This window comes from Pelodiscus sinensis, chromosome 15, assembly GCF_052426305.1.
Source record: "Pelodiscus sinensis isolate ZL-2025 chromosome 15, ASM5242630v1, whole genome shotgun sequence".
NCBI lineage: Eukaryota > Metazoa > Chordata > Testudines > Trionychidae > Pelodiscus > Pelodiscus sinensis.
The window spans coordinates 24546811-24574586 of NC_143066.1; the positions used below are offsets into that span (position 1 = coordinate 24546811).

A 27776-nucleotide genomic window follows, 5' to 3' on the forward strand; every position below is an offset into this window, starting at 1 on the left:
ATTTAAAAATCCTTAAGGCTACCACTGACAGCTCAGTGGGGCCAAAGTGGTTTCTGCTGGAACATCCCTGCGGCTCCCAGGTGGAGGGTGTCTCTGTGTGCTGCCTCCACCCCAGACACCCCTGTGGCCAAATGAGAAACTGCAGGGGCAGTGCCTGTCAACAGCAGCACAGAGACCCCTTGGCCCCTCTGCCTAGGAGCCACTGCCAGAAGGCTTGCTCCAGGTAAGCACTGTGCCTCTCTATACCCTCTCCCCACACCTGCTCCCACACCCTACCCCTTCCCAGAATCTGTCCCCTCCTCCCACCCCCTTCCCACACCCAAATTCCCTCCCATAGCCAAATCCTTCACTCCCTCCTGCACCCCTCCTACACTCCAATCCCCACTCCAGCCCAGAGCCTGTGCCCAGCACCCAAACTCCTCCCAGGGGAGAGTTTGTGTGAGAGAGGGGTGTGGGCACTGGGCGTTATGGGCATCACCAAAACTTCTGCAAACCTGCCTCCCCTGCTCACCGCCTGTCAACACCAACCACCTCAAAGCTTGAAATCACATGTGCATACTCTATGAATAAGCCGCTGTGGTTTGGGGACATGGGTTTTGCTTTTTCTGAGTGGAGCCATGTGTGTGTTAATGATTAGTTTTGTGCATGTATTAGGGGAAGTTTTGTCCTTTTTTTAAAAAATGTAGAAATTAAGTGCTTTCTGTTCTTCCATATTGAGCCCTGATAGTTTAAGACTCCAAAGCAAGACAGGGATCATAGGCTATGGGTGTGTCTAGACTACATGCCTCCTTCGACGGAGGCATGTAGATTAGCCAGATCGGAAGAGGCTTACCTGTGCCGATGAAGAAAGGCTTCTTTGTCGGCGCGTCGTGTCCAGACTGCCCCGATCTGCCGACAAACAGCTGATCGGCAGATCGGGGCAGCCATTTAAATTTAAATGAAGCCGCGATTATTTTAATCGCGGCTTCATTTCCCTCTTCCGATCTGGCTAATCTACATGCCTCCGTCGAAGGAGGCATGTAGTCTAGACACACCCTATGTGAGCCACAAAGGGCAGCTTGAGACATTGTAATGTAGGCGTTTGACCATCAGGAACTGAACTGACACCAGCAGACACTATTTGCATAGACAGCTAAACAGCCATTTATCTACAGGTGATGAACATGTTGGTATCTACCATTACTCCTAATTTGGACCCGGAATGTGACACATCAATCCGTGCAGGAAATTCTGGACACTTTCTTATGCTCCTTTATTGCATGAAATATTAATATTTTTCCTCTCATTCTGTATGCTGCGATCTTTGTAAATAACTGTCCCAACATATGCAAACTCTGTGATGCCTTTTCACAATACTTTTAAAAAAAAACCACACACACATACAGAAAAACGGTAAGTGACAATATGAAAGATTTGCCATATATTACCATTTTGACATCTATATAATGTGAAAAATACGATAGAAAAAAACTATACAAATTAAATATAAATAAGCTTGTATACTGATTACCCTTTAGTGTGGGAAGACTGTGACTAATGCTGTTATTTATCTTTATTTCTTCTAAACAGGTTAAGAAAAAGGAAAACATTGCAGCCTTGAATGGAGCTTTTTAACATGAAACTTAGTGGGATTATCTGCACCTCAGAGCATCATGGAGCAATTTTCGACATGGGAAAAAAATTGTTTTATGTGTCTGTTGATAGAAAATCGTATCTCATGTGGTAGACATGACCCAAAATGTATATCTAATGAGGTAGTGCACCCCTGGAGCCAAACATCTGACTGTAATATGAACAAACATGCTGGAGCACTAAGTAAAAGAAGCATGAACATAGTAGTGACTGGAGGTGGTGGCTACTTTGGATATAATCTGGGATGTGCACTTGCCAAGTTAGGAACCTCTGTTGTTCTGTTAGATATACAAAAGCCCATTTGGGAAATTCCCAGTGGAATAGTGTTTATTCAGGTATGATAAAAATACATGTTCAAAACAACCAAATTAAGTTAATATTTGTTTTTTATGCAGTGTCTCAGCAGCATAATTTTCAAAGCACACAGAACAGTCTATTATATATTTGAGAGAGTCTGTGTCTGTCTGTCCATCCGTCTGTTTTTGAGTCTGTTTGTTCAATGACTCCTCCTAAACAGTAAGCACAGGGACTTTTGGCATGCAAATTCCTCTTATTATAACTTAAAGCAAGGTAAGGGTTTGGTTGTGCCTGGACAATTGGATGTGCCTGGAATGTTTCTCATAAAACACAAAGGCAGAAGTCTGCTAGCAGGGATGGTTATACTGCAAAATTACCACAGAGGGGCAGCAAGGGGCCACAGTTGGGGACCAGGACAGCTATAACCCCACTGGGGCACCAATGGGTCGGGGATGAAAAAAGGAACAGCAATCTACTATATATTTGAAAGAGTTTGTCTGTGTATCTGTCTGTCCCCCAGCCAGGGAATACATACCCCTCTGTGCCCATTGCAGCTGCGGCCGCCATGGACAAGTGCTTTTCATCTGGCCACAAGCTGCTGTGGTAACAGAGGCCTAGGGCTGGCCTCTCTCTTTGGGGCAGCCTGCTTACTGAACCTCTCAACACCAGCCCCACCTTAGAGCAATGATTTAAACGAAGAAAAACAAAAAATATTTCAGGTAAGGACCCAAGCAGCACCAGGTAAATCCTCTAGTTGTAAACAATGTCAAATACTTTTTTTGAAGTAAGACTCCTCCATAACTCCATATGACTTTAAGGATGTCATATCACCTGTCTGTGCCTTGATTTAACCTGTAAAATGTGTACAATATTTTTTTCTGAGGGGTGTTCTAAGGTGAAAGCAATTGATTTTTGCAAAGTCTATTGCTCTCCAGGAAAGGAAGTTGTTATAAATATCATTATAAAGTATTAAAATGGACCCTATAAGTGTACACAGAATTTCATGCATGCATTTTATGGGTGTTAGCAGCTTCATGCCAAACTCTAAAATATAGTTTTGAGATAAAATTCAAAATATAATTCCATATATATTACAGGCTGATGTGAGGGATTATGATGCCCTATCTGCAGCCTGTGAAGGGGCTGACTGTGTGTTTCATGCAGCTGCATATGGAATGTCAGGACTAGAGCAAGTAAGTACAATTATCTTGTGTGTCTTTCTAGCTGAGTCCTTGTAAAATCAACATGCAGTTAGCCTGTGATACTGGTGATTAGAGTAGCACAATATTTCAGATTTCTGAGCACTCCAATAAAAAAGAGTATCCAGTTTCAAAAGATGGTGTTTCAAATAATGAAAAAGTGTATCATAGAGGCAAGTCCTCATCCCAGCCCTCAGATCTCCCAATAACTGGGCTGTTTTATTAAGTCCTTTTCCTCAAGCACACTAATTCTACATCCATGATTCTCCTCTTTTCTTACTCTATGTCTGTAGCTTCCACTCAGACTTGTGCTCGACCTCTCTCACTCCCTGCTGTGCAGTTTTGAGAACTCACTGGATCAATAACAAACTGTATTAAACATCATAGTTTTAAGGAGCTCCCTATCAAACATATTTCTTGAAATGCCCATCTTTTTGCAAATTGCCAATTTTTTATGAACAGATTAGCATATCAATGACCTTATCTACCCTCTACCAATTACTGTAGAGTTTCATTTACAATGATAGAAAAGTTATGTCTTAACTAACTTAAAATTTGTGCAGTGTGTGATAAGAAGAGATTTAACCCCTTGTATAAAATGGCATTAACCCAGTGTTGTTCAAAAGCATAAGATTTCAAAACGTCTGTGCATGTTCTATGTCAAAATGATTGCTCAGTTTTTCACTGAAAGTTAAAATTTGAGTGTAATTTCCTACTGCTGCTTTCTATTACAATTCCACATTTTCTCCCAATCCCCTGTTTAATACCCGGAGGTCTATAAACTACTCTCTGGCTGGCTACGTCTACACTGGCCCCTTTTCCGGAAGGGGCATGTAAATTTCACCAGTCGTCGTAGGGAAATCCGCGGGGGATTTAAATATCCCCCGCGGCATTTAAATAAAAATGTCTGCCGCTTTTTTCCGGCTTTTAAAAAAGCCGGAAAAGAGCGTCTACACTGGCCCCGATCCTCCGGAAAAAGTGCCCTTTTCCGGAGGGTCTTATTCCTACTTTGAACTTTGAAGTAGGAATAAGACCCTCCGGAAAAGGGCACTTTTTCCGGAGGATCGGGGCCAGTGTAGACGCTCTTTTCCGGCTTTTTTAAAAGCCGGAAAAAAGCGGCGGACATTTTTATTTAAATGCCGCGGGGGATATTTAAATCCCCCGCGGATTTCCCTATGACGACTGGTGAAATTTACATGCCCCTTCCGGAAAAGGGGCCAGTGTAGACGTAGCCGCTGTGTCTAGACTATAACGTTCTATAAGAAAAAGATACGCAAATTGCGAACCACAATTTGTGTATCTTCTTCTGCTTTTCTTCCGAAAGAGGCTTTTCTGATATTTGGCCCATCAACACTCAGCAAATGTCAGGGAAAAAAGCCTCTTTCTGAACACCCCTTCTTCCTCGTAGAACGAGGTTTACAGCGATGCTAAAAAAAGTGTCTGCTTTTCCGAATTTTTTTTTTTTTTGGAAAAGCAAACGCGTTCCTTGGACGTGGCAGAGCTTTTTCGGGATACTCTGGTATCCCAGAAAAACTCTGCAGTCTAGACATACCCCGAGGCCTTGATCCTGCAAATCCTTGTACAGTACACAGCCCAGAGCACATACTTAATTATGTGCCATTGCACAAGACAGAACTGTGGCTGTGCATGATTCCAAGTAAGCAAAGCACTAAGCTTAGTTGTTCACAATAGGTGGTAGTGTCAAAGCTTCTACATATGTTCTTCCTTACTACCAAGAGCACAGATTTTTAAAAGTGCAGTGTGCCGAGAGAACAGGCATTTCTGGAGACATATGGCATATAGGTGATCTTCAGTATGGAAACAAAGTGCTCAGCCTCACACTCCCTGGTTTGGTTCTACCACTACTATTAAGCAGAGTAACTTGACATTTCTTTGGGACTGGGTGGCTCTGTACTCCTTATTCTGTGCATTACATTCAACCTTGTGCTTATCTGTGCAACTATCAGCATTTGTGCTGTGCAAGATCAAATAACAAATTATATTTTAGTATATTCAAACACAACTAAGAATCAAATATTGATGCCAATATTTATATGTCCTCAATACCATCTGTATATCAGAAAAACTGATTCAACAATATACATTTAAACAGTACATTTACTGATTATTGTAATTATTTTAAACATATAAAATGCAACTTTCAGTAGGTTTCAGGGTACAATCCACAAGTTATTAATGAAATTTATATTGATACAAATCTTCTACCATGGTAGAAAAAAATTATAATTTCCACAGATAAGGAATAGGATGGCTATTGTTTACTTCTTTTTATTCCCCATTATTCATATCTCATCTACCTACCATATCGGGCTATGTTACTGTATCTAGATCCGAAACAAAGGTCGCAAACACTGAGCTGAGTGTAGATGGGAGAAGGTGTTCCTGGCCATCAGAGTTCTAAGGAGTGAACAGGAATCAAAGGGCACCTCTTCATTGTAAATCTTAGACAAAAATTGAAGAAATCTCCTCGATAAATGGAGCAGGAATCATCCCTGTAATATCTTCAAAATCCTTCAACCAAATCACTATTATCATCTCCACGTTATCAAGACTGAATTTATCCAGTGTATTCTCCTCCATATCTCAGTCTCAAGTAACTATTAGAAAATCAGAGTTTCCACCCCAAGTCCAATATTGATGAAAACAAGACACAGAGTAGAGTGTTAGTTGCAAACATTTGATACTGCAACTCAGACTATTTTGTGGTTCCTCACATCCTTTCCACACACTTTCTTACATACATTGAAAAGGAACACTAATAAAATTGAGATATGAAGTAATCTCTAGGGACAGAATAACGATTGTCCAATAATTCCCGTTGCAACCTTCCAGACAAGTAGGAATTAATCCAGTCAGAAACACTATTATCCTTCCCAACTAAAGTCTTAAATTAGTTAATAAAGCTTCATGGTTAACAATACCAAAGGCTATTGTCAACTCTAATAGAGTCAGCATGGACCTCTAAATGTTTTCCATTCCCTAGGAGATAATCAACCTACAAGATCAGTGTCACCCAGAGGCATTCAAGCTAAATGAGTAGGGCAACATAGTAATCTAAGGACTCTAGGTGGATCAGAGCTTTCTTGCCACAACCTTGTGGAACTGATAGTCTTTCCCAGAAAGAGATTAGAGAACACAAGCCCACAGACTGAAACCCTGCTCAGTGTTCCCTGTAAGATGAGCACTTGGGTGGCTATCCAGGAGAGATTCAAACGCGGTGCAGCTGAGTAGCAGAGAATCCACAGCCGGCGACAGGTGTTTCTACTAGTGGTGCACATCCACACATAACAAAATTTATTCTGCAGATGGACGGGGGTGAAATTAGAAGGAACACTGACCCTGCTTATACTAAAGGGTTGTAGAATGAAATTCTCAAGTTGTTTCAGTATATTGTTATGTGGAAACAGCAGCTCTAGTTAGAGTGAATCTGTTCTTTTGGTGCTCTTGTACTAAGGATGGGGAAGTGACTTCATTTTCAGAGGCTCCAAAAACAGTCTGGGAGCAACCAAGGATTTTCAGCGAGGATGTGTCATTGAAGTGCTGTTTAGGGGTTAGACTACTGCACTGACGCAGAAGAGTGGGGTTCACAGTATTGCCACTGACTCTAAATGTAACCCCAGGCAAGTTACTTCACTTGTCTGTTCCTCAGTTTCACCCTCAGTAAAAGAAGGATAATAAACTAAACTAAGTTTCAATTTTGTTGTGAGGCTTAACTATTTATGGCCAAATCCTGGTTTCATTGGGTGCTTGTCATAGCACCCAATGAAAGTCTTATCCACAATCTCTGAACTTACAAATGTCCCTATTAAAAACAAGAAATAATATATTCCAGGTAAGTGGATTGGGAAGACTGAAACTTGAATTAAATTACTACAATGGCTGCTGTATTTAAATACTCAATTGTCAAGTTAGTAGGTAAAATGTTGCCAAAGCTAAGAAAACTTGTTCCTGTTGTATGATCCTTAGAAAGAAATTGAGAGCTAAAATAATAATGTTAAAAAACCCAAATCGTCTTAAAAAATAAAATGAAATCCTCCCAACATTTTAGTTAAAATAGCAACATAGACATTAAGTTTGTTAATTAGTTTTTGTCAATGTTCAATACAAATTCACTGAAAACCTCTGACTGCAAAGGATTGACCATTGAATTGCTACTGTAACATGTATGTTTAAAATTCTCCTTTTTGTATCCTTGTTTTAGGATACATTTTTGCATTTTTAAACGAAAAGTCATTTTGAAATGAAAAAACAAAGCTTTTGTTTCAAGAACATTAAAACAGAATGCAAACCAACTATTCTCAGAAACAATTTTTGTTTTAATAATTGACATTCCTGGCAAAAAAATGTTGTCTTGAAAATACCTGACCATCTGTAGAACTGAATATAAAATGTGAGATTATTCAAATACTGTTCAATCTCTCTTTTAGCTACATAAAGAAAAGATTGAATCTATAAATGTTGGTGGAACAAAATTCATAATTGAAGGTATGTATCTAGATGTCTCTTTTTGCATTGATATGGCAAACTAATATACCATTTAGTAAGTTATTTGGCATACTTAAACTAGTTTTAGTATATATTTTATATGGAAAATGTCATTTTAACACAGTACTAAAACAGCACACCTGGGTTCTGTATCTGACTGTCTCAAGGCTTTCTATGTCACTTTGGCTAAGTCACTAAAAGCCAAACAGCTAGATGGGATTCCGGAGAACTGCAGAGGCAAGCAGGAGGAATTTATATTCCTCTCACTCGAGCTTCAGGACAGGGACAAAATTACTCCTTTGAGGCTCCTGGATCCTACATTTCCTGTGCCATGTCGTTGCCCAAACCACTTTCACAGAATTATATAAACAGAGGATCAATATACTGTTGGTCTAGGATTCATTGACTCATTAGACGGGTCTACCAAATCTTTAGTAAGGCAAAACACTCACCAAGTAATGATCAAATTCTCACAAATAGGAAGCCCATCAGGACAATGGCATCACAATTGCCTCCAGCGCCAGACAACACAGCTTCAATCTCCCTTTTTACACAAACTTATTATTCATCTTTTTTATTCATATGTATTATTCTCTTATTTGCATGTTAACTCTCCTCCCCCATCAGTACAGGTTTAGTGTCAGTTCAAATTTTTCTCTTTTCCAGTTTTTTAGTTACTTTATATTTTTCTCACATTTCTCTTCAAATGTTTACTCATACACTCAACATGATCACTACTCTGAATCCTAAATCACCCCTGACTCCCTCATCTGGGCATAGCTGAGTCCATTACAGAGGAGCGCAGTCCCCACCTTCTGCCCCTCACCACAAAACCACGAGCATCATCTCACATCAGGATGACACGATTAATCTCTCTCTACTTCTTATCAGTAAAATGGACATTATAAAATCTCTCTCCTTCATATGGGTATCGTGAGATTTAAAACAATTGTTTAATGCATGAAAAAGATATTTATATTATCACATGGAATATGGTCTCTGAGTACCAGGATTACTTTTATTATCACTTTACCTTATTAAAACTACAGATATACACATAAGGGAAAGCTTCCCTTTTATTTGACTTTGTATTTGAAAACTCCATACACAAACTCATGTTTGTTTTTCTTAGATTTTAGCCTTTAACCAACTATCTCAGGAAAATTATGACAAACAATTTTCAGATTCTCTCATTTCCAGATATGGCTTTTCAAATAGTATTGCATATATCAGTTCTGTACCTCTATTCTTTATTCCCAAGATATAATGACATTTGTGCTACCAAAAACATTATTTTTGCACCCATATTCTGCCAGTCTGTGACCCCTTGTACAGCTTGTTCCTCTTCCATCACATTATTCTTCTCAAGGACTAAGTGGAGGTTAATACTTAGGGACACAATCAACGGCATATATGCTCAAACATGGAGATTATTCTCTTGGATCGCTAAACTCTGGTCCTCAAACTTCTCCAGCTATGGAGGATTTAAGGAATGTTGTATCTCCACAGGTTTGTAGGAAAGCCAGAAACAAGAAGAAACAGTTCTACCTCTTGATTGCAAACTGGTAGCAGCTTTTCATTAGCATGTTTAACCTGATACAATGATTACCGTAGTATTCATTTATTTGTAAGGAATTTACTATTTTCATGGTTATTGTTTTAAAAGCAATTCTTCTTGGTATCATCCCACTAGTGTGTGAAGATATAGGGGGTCATCATTAGAGTAGTTCTGCTGCTCCTAACACAGTTAAATGGGGCCCAATCCTGTTCCCTAAAAGAGGAGTTCTAATCCTCTACAAAAACATAATGTTCACAGAAACTCAGTCAGACCATGATGTTAAATTATAAAGCACTTGGGATCATTTGAAATGCATAGGATTATATAAATGTAAGCTATTATTGTATATTCCTGAACAATCCTAAAATGGAAAGACTACTCTTATAATCTGTGTGACATTTTTAAAAGGCTCATTCCCTGTTCATGTAGGTTACCCATTGTGTTCATTCCCTCCAAATCACCTGGCATTGACCAATATCAGAAGACAGGATATTGGGCTAAATGAATCTTTGCTCTGATCCAGTATGGCCGTTCTTATGCTCTAGGTTATTTATTTTCATACTGTTCCAATGTTTATTGAAATAATTTGCTTTGTACATCACTGCAGTGTGCAAACAACAGAGCATTCCCAGACTGATATATACTAGTACAGTGAATGTAGTGTTTGGAGGGAACCCCATTGAAGACGGTAATGAGGAAACTGTGCCATATTTTCCACTAGAAAAGGTATTTTGCTTACATTATTTGTTCCATGTTTTCTCTATTGTATTGACCTGCTCTGTTGTTTCTGAACAACATTGGATGCAGAAGAATAAGAAAAAAAGAAAAATCTTCTATTTTTAAAATTACATGTAGACACCATATGAGACATAATACATAATTATTTTAAGTAATTGTGAGTACAGTATATACTTGGCTGACCATCAAGGCCCTGACTATGGAAAGAAACCAAAAAGGGTCCTTGTGCTCATGCAGAGTCCCACTGTAGTTAATACAATTCCACAAGGACATAAAGGTCCCCTTATATGGATTAGGATCAGCGACTCACACTACAAGGAAAGTCAACCCAAGAATTCTCACCTAACCATTAATTCATTCAATAAAAACCCTAAAAACGTAAGTGGTTTTTCTGCTACTACAAAATTAATACAAATTTTAAAACATTACGCAAATAAAAGCTGAGTAACACTACTGTAAAAATATTTTACTTTGTTATACAATTTTAAATATTCTTCAAATGCACTAGAGTCACCTGGAAATCCAGATTTGTATAAACAAACATATTTGCCTCATGTATAAAGCAATAATATAGACATTTTACCCTAAATTAATACCCCCACAACTTCTTAATTATGAGAAGCTCTTAAAGAGCAGATAACAGGGAACCAGGTTAAGGGAGATTTATTTTTGTCATTGATGTAATTTAACAAAACCATAATATTTGCTCTGTTTTTTAGCATATTGACCATTATTCCAAAACCAAATCAATTGCAGACCAAATGGTACTAGCAGCTAATGGAACTCCAGTAGCAGGTACTTTTCAATTGACATTCATTTACTTCAGCCATTAACAAGATAATAGGACTTATTATTTCTCCTGATGTGATATTTAACTGACATGTCTATTTGGCTGTGTCTAGACTGGCCAGTTTTTCCGGAAAATCAGCCACTTTTCTGGAAAAACTTGCCAGCTGTCTACACTGGCCGCTTGAATTTCCGCAAAAGCACTGACTTTCTACTGTAAGAAATCAGTGCTTCTTGAGGAAATACTATTCTACTCCCGTTCAGGCAAAAGTCCCTTTTGCGTAAAGGTAGACAGCTCAGTGTAGACAGCTCAGATTTGTTTTCCGCAAAAAAGCCCCAATTGGAAAAATGGCGATCGGGGCTTTTTTGCGGAAAAGCGTGTCTAGATTGGCATGGACGCTTTTCCGCAAAAAGTGCTTTTGCAGAAAAGCGTCCATGCCAATCTAGATGCTCTGTTCCAAAAATGCTTTTAACGGAAAACTTTTCCATTAAAAGTATTTCCGGAAAATCATGCCAGTCTAGACGCAGCCTTTGTGTTTTCTCAACTTGACAAGGTCATTGTGGATAGTCCTCTGAAAACATTCACTCAAGGCTCAGCAACAGTCAAAGATTTACAGAATACTGGGAGTCATTAAGAAAGGGTCAGAAAATAAGACAGAAAGAATCATAATGTTTCTATAAAATCCATGATACACCTACATCTTGAATACTGTGTGCAGATATGGTTGCCAAATTGGAAAAAGATATATTGGAATTGGAAAAATTCAGAAAAAAGAAAACAAAAATGATTAGGGTTATGGAACCACTTCTATATAAGGCAGTGTTTCTCAAAGTGGGCCACTCTGCTTCCCGCAGCTCCCCCTGGCTGGAAATGGTGACCCAAAGCCAGTGGAAGGCATAAGGCTCCATGGCTATGGACCCTTTAGGTAAACAAAGTGGTATGGGCCTGTTAGTGGCTTTCCCAAACTGGGACCATGGCCCACTATGAGAAACACTGGTATAAGGGGAACTTTTATAAGATTATGACTTTTCGTCTTGGAAAAGAGATGAGGGATATGATAGAGGTGTATAAAATCATGACCTATATGGAGAAAGTAAATAAGGACAAATTATGTATTTGTTCCCCTAACATAAAAATGAGGCAGCAGGTTTAAAACAAACAAAAGGAAGTATTTCTTTACACAGTGCACAGTCAAACTGTGGAACTCCTTGCCAAAGGATGTTGTGAAGGCAAAGCCATAAAAGGGTTCAAAGAAGAACTAGCTAAATCCATGAAGTATAAGTCCATCTTTAGCTAATATCCAGGGTGGGCAGGAATTATGTCCCTAGCCTTTGTTTGCCAGAGGCTGGGAATGGGCAATTGGTCAGTTGATTATTACCTTTTCTGTTCATTCCTACTGAGGCACCTGGTATTGGCCACTATCAGAAGACAGGATAATGGGCTGGATAGACATTTTGTATAACTCAGTATGATTGTTTTTATGTTTTATGTTCTTATATTCCACAAAATTATAGTAAGATACCAGAAAACACAACACCAGAAAGTTAAAACATTTTCCCTAAAAATAATTTTAAAATGTTTACGACTTCTACAACATATGTAATACAACACTTTTGAATGGCAGCATTGAGTTTGTGTATTTATTTAAAGGGATAGAAGAATTTTTAAAAATAAATCTTGTTTTCAGTGAATCATTTTGAAAGTGTTGTATATCATAAGTAAATATGAATACCGATTATAACATTAGTTCCCTGCAATTATAAATTAAACTTTACAGAAGGCATTTGATACTTCAGCCTGGAATTATTTATTAGGGCTTCCCAGAGTTTTCCGTATTGAGGGAGTCAATTATACACTTGAACTCACCTGGGAGATACTATAACTGCCAGTTCAATACAAAGTAACATAAAGTGCAACACGATAACATGTGACCAGGTGACAGTGTTAAATTTAGCTGTGCCCAATTTCCACAAAGGATTTTTTTCATCTGATACTTGCAAAATACAACAAGGGATTAATACAATACCATGAATGTTAATTACATCCCAAGAGGGTAATTTAACACATAAAAGAAGTTACTCTATATGTTATGCCTTGTTTCTTTCATCTTTTGTTCATTGCTCTTTACAATAATAATTCACATTCTTAAGATTACCCCATATTTTTACATGTATAAGAAATAAATCATAAAACTTAATCTATGCAGTGTATAGAGTTATTTTAAGGTAAGCAGTGTAGCTGCTCTTTTTCACCAACAAGAGGCAGTAGGTTCGTTGATGGGAAAACACTTCCCACCAACGAAGCTCTGTCAACACCAGCACTTTTTGTCATTAACTCTTATGTCATTTTAGAGGATTTTTTTTCAAACCTCTAGCAACAAAGGCTTAAATAACAAAGTGCAGTTGAGACATCGCCTAAGATGGCTCAGCCAGTTTTAAATACAGTTAAACATTTCAAACATTAAAGTTGGATTTAATGCAATATCAAGATTAATACTGCACTTCATCAAAGTCTTATGATAGTGTATTAAGAATATAATTATTCTAATATGATTAACTAGATCACCAATGTACTATGGGAAAATAGGGAGATAGACCCAATCTTGCTTCCATTAAAGTCAGTGATAATTTTGCCATCAACTATCCAAGAGCCAAGTATTCAAAGCTTTTCATCTCTAAATTAATGGTTTAAATCCAGCTCATGTCTCTAGTGACTGAAAGTCACTGAAAGCTTCCTGATTGCTGTTCAGGGGTCTGTGTAAAATTTGCTTGGTGAGCTTATTCCAATTTCTATTTGATCCTTGTTTGCATCACAAAAAAGAATCATACTCAGTATTCTTGTTGGCTGTTTCAATACAGAGATCCAAGACTATATGGACAAGGGATTGAAATACCCAGTAACTGCTAGAGGGGATCCCTCTAAATCAGTTTGAAGCACACTACAAAGCTGTCCGGGGAATTCTTATATTGCTACTATCCATGTTGTGGCTGTTTTGTGGATAAAGAAATAAACGAGGCCTATCAAGCCAGTAACCTTTCATGAGTACTAATTTTATTTCCTTTTTTAAAGGAAAGTGAAAATCATTTACTTAAAAGTAAATTTTGCATATGGAGTGCCTAGAGCATTTTATATATAATTGGATATTCATAGCCTATGAAAAGTACCTATAATGTAGTGATATGAAAGCCATTTGAGAATCATGTTTTATCATATCTCCTAGGAGCTGATAAACTCCGTACATGTGTTCTTCGCCCACCAGGCATCTATGGACCAGGGGAGCAAAGACATCTGCCACGAGTAGCAGTATTTATTATATTTTATTTCTCAATAGAAGTTTTTGTTAGTATACAATCGCATTTGTTATAATTAATGTCATAGATTAACGTCAAAACAGCTACCTCTAACAGTGCCCTTGATATCTCCATGACAAACCAGAAGCCAGAGGGAGCCATATTATGAATAATGGAGCAGCAAGGGGCCACCTGAAAACCCTGATCTACACTAGGGAGTTGTTTTGAAATAATCCCTCTTAGGTCAAATTTATAAGCAGAGCGTCCACACGACTGAGTCCGTTATATCAAAATAACAGGCTGCTTATCTTGAAATCTGTACTCCTGCTTTCCTCAGGGAATAACGCCAATTTTGAAATAGTTATTTTGAAATAGTGTTAGTGGGGATGTTCTGGTGCTGCTAATTCGAAATAATTGGCCTTAAAACTCCTGTCAGTAGGAGAAGGGCTTCTCGCATGTGGCCAGTTTTAGAAGCCACATGCGAGACAGCAGCCTGCAAGGGAGCCATAGGCAACCCCAATGCTCCCTCAGTGCCTCCAAAAGGTGCCAGCACTCCTGCTGCTCCCTCAGCTGCCACTGGCCAGGGACACAGGAGAGCTCCACCCTGGAATGGTGCAGGGATCCTGGACCTTATCAAGGTCTGGGGGGAGCAGACCAACCTCCAAGATCTCCACACCAGAAAGAGAAATGTAGAGATCTATGGCCAGATCACCATCAACCTGGCCGACAAAGGCCACACCCGGACACTGGACCAGTGCCGGATGAAAATCAAAGAGATCCGGCAGCTCTGCTACAAGGCCAGGGAGTAGAGCGGATGCTCCGGGGCATCATCAAACAGCTGCTGATACTAATGTAGGTGAAGCGTCCCTTATGATCCAGGAGGGCCTGCTACCCCATGGAGAAGTACCCCTTCCTGTTGATGTAGTCTGAGGCACAGTGGTCGGGTCCAGGATGGGGATGTGTGTGCAGTCTGTGGCCCTCCCCACACAGATGGAGAAGCCCATGATGGCAAAGCTGTCCACAACGCTGTCCACATTCCCCAGAGTGACGACCCTCCATAGCAGCACCTGTTTCATGGCCTTGGCTACTTGCAGGAGCACGGCCTTGACAGTGGATCTCCACACGCCGAACTGGTTCCTGACAGAGCGGTAGCTATCTGGTGTGTTGACCTTCCAGAGGGCAATGGCCACGTGCCTCTATAGGGAGATGGCGGGTCATATGCAGGTGTCCTGTTGCCTGAGGGCAGGGGCGAGACAGTCACAGAGCTCCAGGAAGATGGCCTTCTGCATGTGGAAGTTCTGTAGCCACTGCTGGTTGTCCCATCCCTTCATGACGATGTGGTCCCACCAGTCCAAGCTCATCTTCCACCACCAGATGTGGCATTCTGCAGTGTCCAGGTGATTGAGGGACATCTGTAGCAGCAGGAGCACCAGGACCTATGTGAGCAGGGCCTGCGGTCCATGCTGAGGTTCATCCTGGAGGTCCTGGTCCTTGTCCTGCTGGAACAGTATGCAGGCAGTCTGGATGTACTGCACCATGAGGTGCAGCACAAAGCCAATGAGCCTAGCACTGCTTTGCAGCAGCTCTGGCTTCATGCTATGAGTGCTGTGGCCAGGGGCAGCCAGTGAGCCTAGACAAACTAGGCAGTTGCCTAGGGCGCCGCCGGCCCGGGCGCGCAATGATGACGTCACAGCCATTGACGGCCATGCAGGCGGGGGCGTCGATCGTGCCTTTCGCCTGGGGCACCAGCTGCTGCAGCCGGCCTCAGACCACTCCTGGCTGTGGCATCCATGCAGTACGTCCCTTTTGTATCCTGTGAAGGAGGCAGTGGAGGAGTGGCATGTGAAAAACGGCTGTAGAGAAGAACCCCTGAAAGCACGTGCCACAGCTTGCCTGACCAAGCAGCTACAGGAATCTCTCGAGCGTGCTTCAGGGGACTCAGAGCCCGATGCAGGCTTCAATCAGTGTGGACGCGCTCTTTTGGAATAATTTTAACTAATTTTGATGATTCCCTGTTGTGGGCGCTAGGGATGTTGAGAAGTGGTTAACTGGCTAATCGAGTGGTTAATAGAATTTTTATTGACTATTCAATTAGTTGATAAGAGAAGACAGCCCGACTCAGTCCCAGCTCACGCCGGGTCCAGTGCCTACCTGTGCTGTGGCTCTGCAGTTTAAATGTACTAAATGCACTCCATCCTATCTTGCGCCAGGTCTGGGACCTACCCCCACTGTAATTCTGCAGTTTAAATGTAGTAAGAGTCTGGCTAACTGCCTGCCCAGCTCTTACTACATTTAAACTGCAGAGCCACTGCAAGGATAGGTCCTGGACCTGGTGTGAGCTAGGACTCATCCGGGATCCCCCACAGACAGGGGATGCTGCCGGAACCAGGCCCTGTCTGTGGCAGTTCAGGCTGGCCATGGACAAGGGCTGCTGCCAGGTTAGCGGGACCAGGAGAGCAGCCTTTGTCTTCAGCGAGTTTGGGCCCACTGCAGGGAAAGGCTGCTTTGTGTCAGCCTTCCTTGGCCCCCTTCCCCTGTGCTGATGCCTCTGATAGAAGATGGAGCACGAGGGAGGAGAGGGGGCAGGTGGCACCATGGAGATGGTTCTGGGTGGACTGGCTTTTAAGCCGGCTCCCCTGAGCACCAACTCCTGCTTTCCCCCTCCCTTACTGCCTCTGATACAGAGGCAGTGTGGGGTGTGTGTGTGTGAAATACGAGCAGTCAACTCAACAAACCAATAAGTCTAGGCTTATCGGTTAGTGAACTAGTCGACTATTCTAGTAGACTACTTACATCCCTAGTGGGGACACACTATTTTGATTTTGTTAAATCAATAGTTATTATGTTGATTTTAGTTATTTCAAAATAATTTTATATAGTGTAGACATGCCGGAAGGTTGCTAGCAGTGCCAGGACTTAACAGGAGCCTGGGGAATGGCATAAAGGAACTGTCAAGGGCATGTGAGCATAGGGAGAATCACTGAATGCCTCCTCAAACATCAGACCTGTCATCAGTTTTCCATTTGTTCTAGTGATTTCACTTCAGTTGTATTATCCAGGGGAATGATTAGATATGCATGAAGCCAATTTAAAAAAACCTTTAGCAAAAGAAACTTCTTGCCTAGTATTTCACTAAGGGTATGTCTACACTACAGGACAAAGTCCAATTATGATACTTAATTAAGTTAATTGCGTAGCTGAAGTTCAAGTAGCTTAACTTAGCTTGTCTAAACTGCAAAAAAGTGAAGGACGAATGCTCTCCCTTTGATTTCCCTTACTCCTCATGAAAGCAAAGGTACTGGTATCGACTGGAGTGCCCTTCTCACTTTGAATTAGCGATCTGAACTAATTCAAACCCTGGAAGATCAACAGCGGCAGCTTAGCATGGTCCTGCCATGAGGGCAGGGGACTGGACTCGAACTCTTGAGGTCCCTTCCAGTTCTAGTGTTCTATGATTCTGTGAGTAAAGCAGATGGAAAAACCTTTTGCATGTACATGGAACAAAACCAAATGTAATTTATATAAGAATACTAGAGAAAGTAGGATATGTCTAAATAATGTCCTGACACCATTTAGGGATTCATGTAAAAGCTACTATGCAAGTGGCCCCTTTTCTACATATAGTACAAACACACCTGAAACCTATAGAATCTAATAGAAGATGTGTTACACCTTGGTTCGGTGATGTGGTGGAAGCCTCAAGGGTTAAAGCCGATTACCTAGTAAAAACTACTGGATGATGGTGTAAAACAAATGATTTTTATTAAGTGGAATGATTCTTTTATCAAAACTAACAATTAGAAAATGGTCTTTTTAACTAACAATTGCTTAATGCTTTTACAGGGTTGAAAACTTGAACACAACTATACCTAACTGATTACAATTCCTAGATTACAATTTACTTATATTAAATCACTGTCTCTAATTTGCTTAACAAAAATACAAAAACAAAGACAATATAATGATAATAAAAACTCCATCTAAAGCCAGCCTCTCTATGGTTATATTAGGGCAGCTGGTGGAGTTAGTCATAAATCTACTTTCACAACTTAACAACTCCTGGGCTTCTATTTCCAACTCTTATACTTAACCTAAATACAACACTACTACACAACACAAAATTATACAATTTACACAGTGTGGTTAACAGAACCTAGATACACTTTACAGAATTACACAGTGAAATTAACACAATTTAACTATTAATTAAACTAATAACCATACATTTAAGCAATACTTACAAATCCAGCAATGATCACAACACAAATACACACTAGAACTCGGAGCATGCTCAGGACTCGTGCACCCCTATATTTGACTCGAAGGGTGGGGAGGCAGCCTCAGGGTGATCAATCCTTTAGCCGGGCAAAAAAAGACACGTGCCCTCAATACACGGAACCTCCGTTGAACAAAGGGATTGAGGGTCTTTTATAACATAACCTGATATCCGGTACCTTATTAGGGTTAGTTCTTTGGCCAGGCCTGATAGGCTGGTAATGAGGGAACGTGAAATACTGCCCTATAGGATTTTTCATGATGCCCGCCTGATGGCCCCGTGGACAGTGCTGGGTGTGGGCATGGTCAGTGTGCATGGCAGTTGCGTCTTATCTCCCTATGCCTACCTCCCTGCCTTCAAGGACTGGTCAAGAGAGTCTTATTTATCTCTTGCAGCTGTGTTCTATTTTTTCATGCTCACCTCCCTGTTCTATGATGCCTACAGGGCCAAATCCCGTTTTACAGAAAGCTGCATTGTGCTTCCCATGTTTCTCTGAGTATCTCACAGTCTGGGTTTTCTGTGAGGGGCCTTGTGTGGCAGGATGAAGGCTATATGCGAAGGCCATGGACAGAAAAAGCCTGCTTTACAACAAGATGTACCATCAAATATGCAGTATGAAATACATATGGCCTTTCCACACATTACTGTGTCGCAAGGCCACAAGAGGATCCCATTTGGATCTTAAAAAAGGGACATCTCTCAGAACAAGAGACAATACTTGTAGCATAACGAGTTCTTCCAACATGATTAGCTGGGATTACATACTTATTACGCTGTGCTAAAATACACTTGTGAGTGTCCCAATACTAGTAACTTCATCTGGAGAATCAGACAGCAGAAATTGGCCCTAAATTGGTGATGTTCCATAACAAAAGACAAATAATAGAAACATAGGAGTGTAAGAAAAAGCATCTCCTGGACATGTGTTTCATAAGCATGATATGAGAAATAATTTTGTTCTTTTCTGCTCTGAGAAAGCCTCAGCTGGAGTAGTGTCCAGTTCTAGATGAAACATTTCAGAAAGATGTGGACAGATTGGACAAAGTCCAGAAGAGAGCAACAAAAAAACAGAAAATATGACCTATGAGAAAAGATAGAAAAGCCTGGGTTTGTTTAGTCTGGAGAAAAGAAGGCTGAGGAGGACATGGTAACAGTTTTAAAATACATAAAAGGTTGTTACAAGGAAGAGAAAAAATGTTTTCATTAACCTAAAGCTAGGAGAAGAAGCAGTGGACTTAAATAGCAACAGGAGAAGTTTAAGACACAAGGAAGAACTTCGTGTCAGAATAGTTACACACTGGAATAAATTGTCTAGAGAGGTTGTAGAATCTCCATCATTACAGGTGCATCAGGGATGGCCTAGATCAGGGGTGGGCAAGAGACACTCCCCAGGCTGCATCCATCCCACCAAGCCAGTTGTCCAGCCCACAGCCACCCTGCAGATCCCCCATCCCCAAATCAATCTAGACCTGGGGATGGGGAAGCCTGCCAAGTCTCCTCCTGCTGACAATGAACTGCCAGTTGTTCAGAACAGCTGGCAGTTCACTGTAGGTGCGGCGCATCCCTTGTAGGGTAGGGGCTGGGAGCAAAGACTTCATGAGCTACCCTGCCTCCAAGCCTTGATTGGCCTGAGGGCGGGGGGGGGGGGGGAGAGTATGAAGTCTCCTCCCACCGTCAGGGACACATGGTGCCTAGAGGGAACCGCCAGCTCTTCTGAACAGCTGGTGGTTCTCTCTAGGCGACAGGGGGGTGGGAGGCAAAGACTTCATGTGCTCCCCCATCCCCAGGCCAGTCATGGGAAGTGTCCTGGCCCTGCCCCTTCTGGGGCATCACTGGGCCACTTTAAAAATTTGTGAAGTGGCCCCCCTTCTAAAATTATTGCCCACCTCTAGCCTAGATAATACTTAGCACTGCCTTAAGTACAGGAGACTGGACTAATTAACCTTTCAAAGTCTCTTTCAGTCCTACACTTCTATGATTTTGATTCAGACTGCTATTCCTACTCCAGTAACTTTCCTAGAGGCTATAGAATCTTCTGAAGAAAGTTATCCCTCTTTCTCATAATAACAGACCTAGCAAATTGTCTAACATTATAGATGGGGGTGAAGATGTTCCCTCCCAACTGTTTTAAGTAACCAGCTTACTTCCTGAACCAAGCTATTTAATTACTTTTAGTTTTATTTATTAACATATTATTAAATTATCTAGATCTATTTTTTAAATCTGGCCACAGTCTTTGCTTTGATTTCTGTCCTAATAAATGACAAAAAGACAATCTAGATTTAGATTGTACAGTAATTGAGTCTCACATCCCCTTAGTAAAATAGCAACCTTTTCGTTTTTGATTAAGGGTCCAATCCTGGAGGCATTAAAGTCAGTGGTAAAGTTCCTATAGACTTCATTGGGAGAAGAACTGGACCATGTTTGATGTAATTCTTTTATGTGCAAAATTAAACCAAATCCTCCAAGGATTTCATGTTTCTATGTTTTTGCAGATTAATATTCAGAGAGGGCTGTTTCGCTTCCGGTTTGGGGAGCCTTCTGCACAGATGAACTGGGTTCATGTACAGAACCTTGTACAAGCTCATATCCTGGCTGCTGAAGCACTTACCTCTGAGAGGAACTACATAGCTGTAAGTAAAAAGGAAAAAAAATACCCAGCAACACCCTATCGAGTTTAAAATGAAAATAGCTATAATCAGAACAGAACCATAGTAATGGTCACTCAGGTTCATCAACAGGGAGGGCAAAGAGGGCAACTGTACCAGGGCCAGTCAATTCGAAAGAGCCACCACCACCACCTCACACCTTTTAAATTGCCCCCAGAGTCACCAGAATTAGCTGCCCCCCAGCCCTTCTTCTTACCAGCATGATTAATTGCACAATTAATAGCAATTATTTTTTAATCTCTTGGCAGCTCCAGGTGCTATATTTATAAAATCAGTACAAATATTTAAAGAGAGAATGAAAACATGTCACTCCATACCCAGTATCATGTTACCTCAGCAGTCTTTTCTCTGTCTCTTTAACAGAGTGGTCAGGCATACTACATAAATGATGGCGAGAATGTCAACCTTTTTGAATGGATATCTCCACTAGTATGTACAACACGTATATTTATTTCAAATACAATACAATGTATGTAGAAAAACTGTAGGCCCACAATTTGAAAACTGTGCATGCAAATGTGGATGCAAAAATTAGGGAATTCTGTGTATATATTCCTTTTTATGTATAAATTTCATAAGTTCAACTTATGTGTACACATTGGCAGTTTTGCATGCTCATCTCAGGTTCAAGAGTACCTTTCCAAAAGTTAGTCCTTAATAACTAATTGAAGACAGAACAATGTGTACCAGAATAAGCAAAAGCTACCTTTTTGATGTATTTTTAGATTCATATCTGATCCTTCCTTCCTACTGACACCAGGAGAAGTTTTGGGTTCACAAAGAATGTAGGCTCAGGCTACTATTCTGTGATGCAAATAAATTTTCCGTTAATTACTTTACTATTAATGATTTGCTAAAAATCATAACATTTTAACACTATAAAATGAAAAATCCGTGTATCATGACTGTGACATTAGGACCAAAGAATACAAAATGCATTTTGCTCACATACACTGCTATTTCAGATTAATGTAATTTCTTACATTTGTCATGTAACTGTGTTTCGAAAATGTGAGAAGGAAAATGGTAAAATAACAATAAAAACAATAACAATGAACTGATTTTAAAAAATCCAATCTTATATTTTATCTGTTCATATTTCCATATTAAGGATGTAAAATCCCATTTAATTGGTTATTTGGTTAAACATTATGGCTTTGTCTACATTGCAGGGTTTTTACGCAAGAAGCTTTTTTGCAGAAGAGATCTTCGCAAAAATTTCTTGCGCAAAAGCACGTCCACATCGCAAAAGCACATTGATGTGCTTTTGTGCAAGACAGCATCCACACTGCATGGATGCTCTTGCTCAAGAAAGCTCTGATTGCCACTAATAGAATGGCCATCAGAGCACCTGTGCTTTTTCTGATAGGCTCTTTTTGCGCAAGAAACCCCTGTGGATCGTCCACACCTGCCTTTTTGCGCAAGAGCTGTAGTGCAAAAAGGAGTTATTCCTCGTGGGGAGAGGAATAACTCTACCAGCAAAAGCCCTTTGTCCTGTCAATTTACTGTATTTTTTTTTTTTTGGTGCAAAAACACACTTGAGGTGTGGACACTCCGCCGGTTTTTGCACAAAAACCTTGTAGTGTAGACATAGCCTGTTTAACTGGTTAACCAAGTATAGGGGGTGCACGCAGGGGAGGCTGCTCTAGCTGATGCCAGGTTGGAGCAGCCCCCCTGCCACAGGCAGGGGCTGTTCCAACCTGACCAGAGAAGTTCCTGCCTGCAGGGCACTGGGGCTCCCTGTGGACAGAGTCTGCTCCACTGGAGCAGCCCCTGCCTGCAGGGCATCCAAGCCCACCGCGGATAGGGGCTGCTGCAGATGACCAGAGCAGCACTTGTCCACAGCAGGCCCACTGCAGGACTGGAGCAGCTCCCCTGCCTGCAGCAGTCGGGGAGCTGCTCTAGCCCTCACCAGTTAATGGTTAACCGTTTAACCATTCACATCCCTATTTCATATACACTTTCTGCACCGATATAGACATACGTGAATTAATCTCGCTTTTGTTATTATTTTTCAATCCCTTTCAGTTTGAAAAATTAGGTTGCAGTCAGCCCTGGATCCGTGTTCCTACTTGTCTCGTTTACATAGCAGGTCAAATATTTTATTTTATCTTTCTGGCTATCCTGACCACCCTGCTCTGAAAACATCAGGGCCTTTGCCCTGGCTTGCTGGAAGAAGGCAGTGGTGCTTTGGCAGATCTAGGGTAGGAAGGAGGGAGAGGGGAGGGCAGGGTCAGATGACTGTTTTGCGGGGCCCCGGGCAGCATAACTCCGCCTGGCCCCCCCTTTGCCTCGGCGCATGCGCTGTGACGCCATGCACATGCGCGGTGGCGCTACAGTGCATGCACGGGGCTTTTTTAAGCGTGGGGCCGGGGGCGGCCGCCCCGTTCGCCCTGCCCTATATCTGCCCCTGGGGGAGGGTAAGGTGAGAAACTGCTGCAAAAAGGAGGGTGGTAGTCAGCTTTGCAGCAATGACTCAGGAACGTAAGGTAGAAGGTTTTAAAGCTGCAAGCCCTGGCATTGGAAACCCCTTTCTCCAGGCAGTAGGCAATGGATTTGCTGGAGAAACTTGGATAGAAAAAGAGGGGAAGCTGGTGGAAGCCCCTTCCCCAGTAATTACAGGGGTTACCCACCCTATACATTGTTATCTGCTGGAAAATCCAGGCATCTGATAATACAGTTGCAACCTGATTAAATCCATATCAGGTCGCTCCTGTCCTTCTTTCGCTATGGCTGGACAAAGCCCTCATCTCCACTGTATCTGAATGCCAAGCTTTGGTTTATTATGGTTTTTTACTTTGTCTCTTGAGTTTTTGCTCCCATGACATTTTGGAAAATGTAAAATTGAACAATTTTAAATTGTGCAATTCCAAAAGTAATTTTTTCACTAGCTTTGTGTGACTGTTTGGTTTATATGACACATACTGGTAAAATTCACCCATATGAAGAAAGCCAACACAAGATTTATCCATCATTTCATTACCGCCTAAAATCTCAATAGGGATTAAGTGGGAATTAAGGGTTGTATGAGCCTTGTGCAGGCTTCCTGAATGAAGGTAAAGTTCACTATGACTGTGTCTATACAGCAGCGTTACTTTGGAATAATGTCAGTTATTCCGAAATAATATAGTGCATGTCTATACAGCAAGGTTACGTCTACATTGGCAAGATTTTGCGCAAATACTTTTAACCCAAGAGTTTTTGCGTTAAAGTATTTGCACAAGAAAGCATCTACACTGGCATGTGCTTTTGCACAAAAGCATCCATGCCAGTGTAGATGCTCTCTTGTGCAAGAAAACTCTGATGGCCATTTTAGCCATCAGGCTTTCTTGCGCAAGATATTCATGTTGCCTGTCTACACTGGCCTCTTGCGCAAGAACAGTTGCGCAAGAGGCCTTTTTCCTGAGCGGGAGCATCATAGTTCTTGCGCAAGAAGCACTGATTTCACACATTAGAACATCAATGTTCTTGCGCAAGAACTCCCCGCCAGTGTAGACAGGCAGCATGTTTTTGTGCAAAAGCAGGCGCTTTTGCACAAAATCATGCCAATGTAGACACAGCCCAAGCCCATTATTTCAAAATAAATTAGAAATAATGGGCTTCTGTAACCCTCATTGTATGAGGAGTAAGGGAAGTCGGGGGAAGAGTGCTCTATTTCAAAATAACTGTTGTACAGATAGTGCCAAAAGTCAAAATAAGCTATTTCAACTTAAGCTACGCAATTAGTGTAGCTCCAGTTGTGTAGCTTATTTCAAGTTTATCCCTGCTGTGTAGACGTGCCCCACATGAATGTAAAAAATTACAAGTAAAAACGTTGACCTCATATACTCTGGAATTGATATTTCCCTTGCAACGCTGAATTCTGCAACCGTGTGCATCCCAAACTCCACAATGGCTGGTTATCACTATGTTTTCCCAAAGCCTTGTCATTATTTAATCAATCTACCAGGTCCACATTCAGTCATGCAGACCCTTTATTCATACAAGTAATCCCAGCTAGGCCTCTACTTTATGGTGCGAAAATAGCACCAAATCCAAACCATCCTATTGAAGCCAGGAGTGCTACTGACTTCAGTTCTTTTGTTCACAATTCCTTAGGCATTTACATTTTCTTTAACATTACATACATGAACAGTGATACAAAATAATAATAGCTTAGTTGTTTAACCGTTATCTTAAGTAGTAACTCTGTTTCACAGCTACAACAATGGAATATCTGCACTTGGCATTGAGCCCAATAATGGAATTTACACCTTTGCTGACCAGAAATGAGGTAAAATATGTATTTTATAAAAGTATCTAATTAAAATGTGCTGGAAGCATGTTATATGCTACATGTGCTGGAAGTATGGGACACTGTAATACAACACATCTCACCGCCACAGCACCTCCTGCTGGACCCTCAGGAATTAGCTCAGTTCAACCCAGGAGCACCCACTTCCAGCTGATGTCTCTCCTACTGTATCCTGATTGTGTAGTGGTTCTGCCACCTTACATTAGGAGCCGTGTCCTTCCAAACCATGACACTTCCCCCTCTGGTACTACCTGCTGCAGTGTTCTTACACTCTGGGATCCTCCCCTTCAGGGAACCCCCCACCCTCCTATGCCCACCTTGCCTCAGTGACCCTACTGCCAGTCATCATCTAGCCCAGGGGTGGGCAATAATTTTTGCCCAGGGGCCACTTTAAAAATGTTTGAATTAACCCCGGGCCACCCCAGAAGGGTGAGGGCTTAAATGGGATGGGGCAGGGCTACCCCACCCCCAAACTATGACTGGTCTGCAGGTGGGGGAGCCCATTTGCCCCCCTTCCCACTAGGCACCCATGCCTTGCAAGAGGCTTGGCATGCTCCCCCACCCCCAGGCTAAACAGGGCCTGGGGCGGGGGAGCACAGGAAGCCTCCCGCCCTGAAAGGAGCACATGGCACTTTGATTGGCCTGGGGGTGGGGGAGCGCGTGAAGTCTTCTCCGCTCTCCCTCGCCCCCTCCCCCCCGCGAGCAGTATGCAGCGCTTTGAAGTGCCACGTGCTCCTGGCAGGGTGGGAGGAGGCTTTGCATGCTCCCCCACCCTCAGGCCAACTAAGGGCAGGGGAGCAGCAGGGCCTCCATGAGTCTAGGGTTGTAGCAGTTGGCAAACTTGTAGGGTTGCCAGGTGTCTGGTTTTCGCTCAGACTGTCCATTATTCGGGTCCCCCATCCGGTTAAAAAAACCTGAAAATACCGGTGTTTTGGGTTTTTTTGTGCGGGGGAGGTGTTCAGTATTTTTTGTTAAACCATCTGGCAACCCTAAGCTCTTGGGAGATACATGTTCATTTCCATGCTCTGCCACAAGCTTCCTGTGTGACTTTGGGCAAGCCAATTTTGGATCAGATTTCTGAGGCACCTAAAGATGCAGATAGGCATCTATTGGGATTTTCAAAAGCACCCAGATGCAAGCACACTTCTGAAAATCCCACTAGGTGATTATTTTTATCTTTAGGTATCTAAATACTTTTTAAAATCTGGTCATTACTCTTCCCTCCGTTTCCCATGCTTCCATCAGGTACTGTGAAGATAAATATTCTAAAGATCGTGGGGCACTCAGATATTATGGCAATGTAGAGCCCCTGAAGTATGGTGAATGGATGGAGGGAGGACACCTGGCTAAGAATACAGCAGCACCAGCAACAGATGCTGCTGGAGAGGGTCTGAGCACCCTGTGTAGATGTCCAAAAGGCTGGAAAATAGCAGCCTCTGCCTCTTCTGTAGACTCCCAAGACCTTCCATTTGGGAGGACAATTTGAAGGAGAATGTGAGATATGTCCATGGGAACATACCATTTCACCAAAAGTTATTTTTAATTTGAGAATTTGCTGTCCTGTCATATACCATACTACCAATCATATAGTTACAGAGTTTTTCTTCATGGCTCAGAATGTATGTTATTTTGCCTTGTAGGTGCAGAACATTGCTGTGACTCACACATTCCAAATAGACAAGGCACGTAACCAGCTAGGTTATTATCCAAAGAAGTTCACATTTGCTGATTCCGTGGACCATTTCATTAAAACAAGACCAGAAAACCAGAATCATCACGTCTTCCTTAAAATCATACTTTCCTTAATTGGCAGCTTTCTAAGTTTGATATTTCTTTCTTTTACTTTGCAAGACTTTTCAATTATGCATTTTTTCAAAGAAAACCAACACTAACTTATGTTCCCTGAGCATTAATAAACTGGCTTGTAATCAGTCACAGTAGTCCTCAGCTCACATGGGCTGCATTAGTTTGCATCAGTTATTAGCTCCAATGTAATAGGATTTTTTTTTAGGCTTAAACTAAAAAATACAGCACATCAGCAAACCTTCTTAAAAGGTTACAATAAAGTATAGTAAAGTCAGAAGGCCAAAGATGATCACCAATGACAAATGCAGGAATCAGAGCTGTCGGGTCTATTTGTTTCACACTAAAAAGGCTTCTTTCCAAACTGCTTGTTGAAGTGGATGACACACTAGAAGAGAAAGGGCTACAATAAATCTGCAGTCCTGCAGCAACAAAAACAAGCATCTAGAATAAGGAGAAATATTAACCAGACCTGTTGCCAATGCATGTTTTTGTGAGGAATACAGAGAAGCTGGAAAATAGAACAATGAAAGTGACAAATAGATTCATGTAAACAATACACAATGCATACAACCTGTACAGAAAAGAGACATGCAATGTAATTTCTTCTGTAAATTAATTGTATTGTGATACTGCATAAGAGGTGAAATAAAAGTGTACTTAAAATTCAGCATGTATTAAAGCTCTTGCACACAAAGTGACCTTTATTAGTACCCCTTCATAATAT

General features: G+C 41.4%; 1 protein-coding gene across 1 annotated transcript; it reads left to right on the forward strand.

Moving 5' to 3' along the window:
• Nucleotides 1–1600: 1600 nt before the first annotated feature.
• LOC102454675 (putative short-chain dehydrogenase/reductase family 42E member 2) lies at nt 1601–27719 on the forward strand. The gene is given in 12 exon segments (XM_025178421.3): nt 1601–1717; nt 1719–1967; nt 3027–3122; nt 7577–7634; nt 9800–9918; nt 10650–10725; nt 13938–14020; nt 20779–20916; nt 21316–21381; nt 22981–23044; nt 25152–25225; nt 26887–27719. Coding segments are annotated over 12 exon segments (1392 nt in total). The 3' UTR covers nt 27139–27719.
• Nucleotides 27720–27776: the final 57 nt, after the last annotated feature.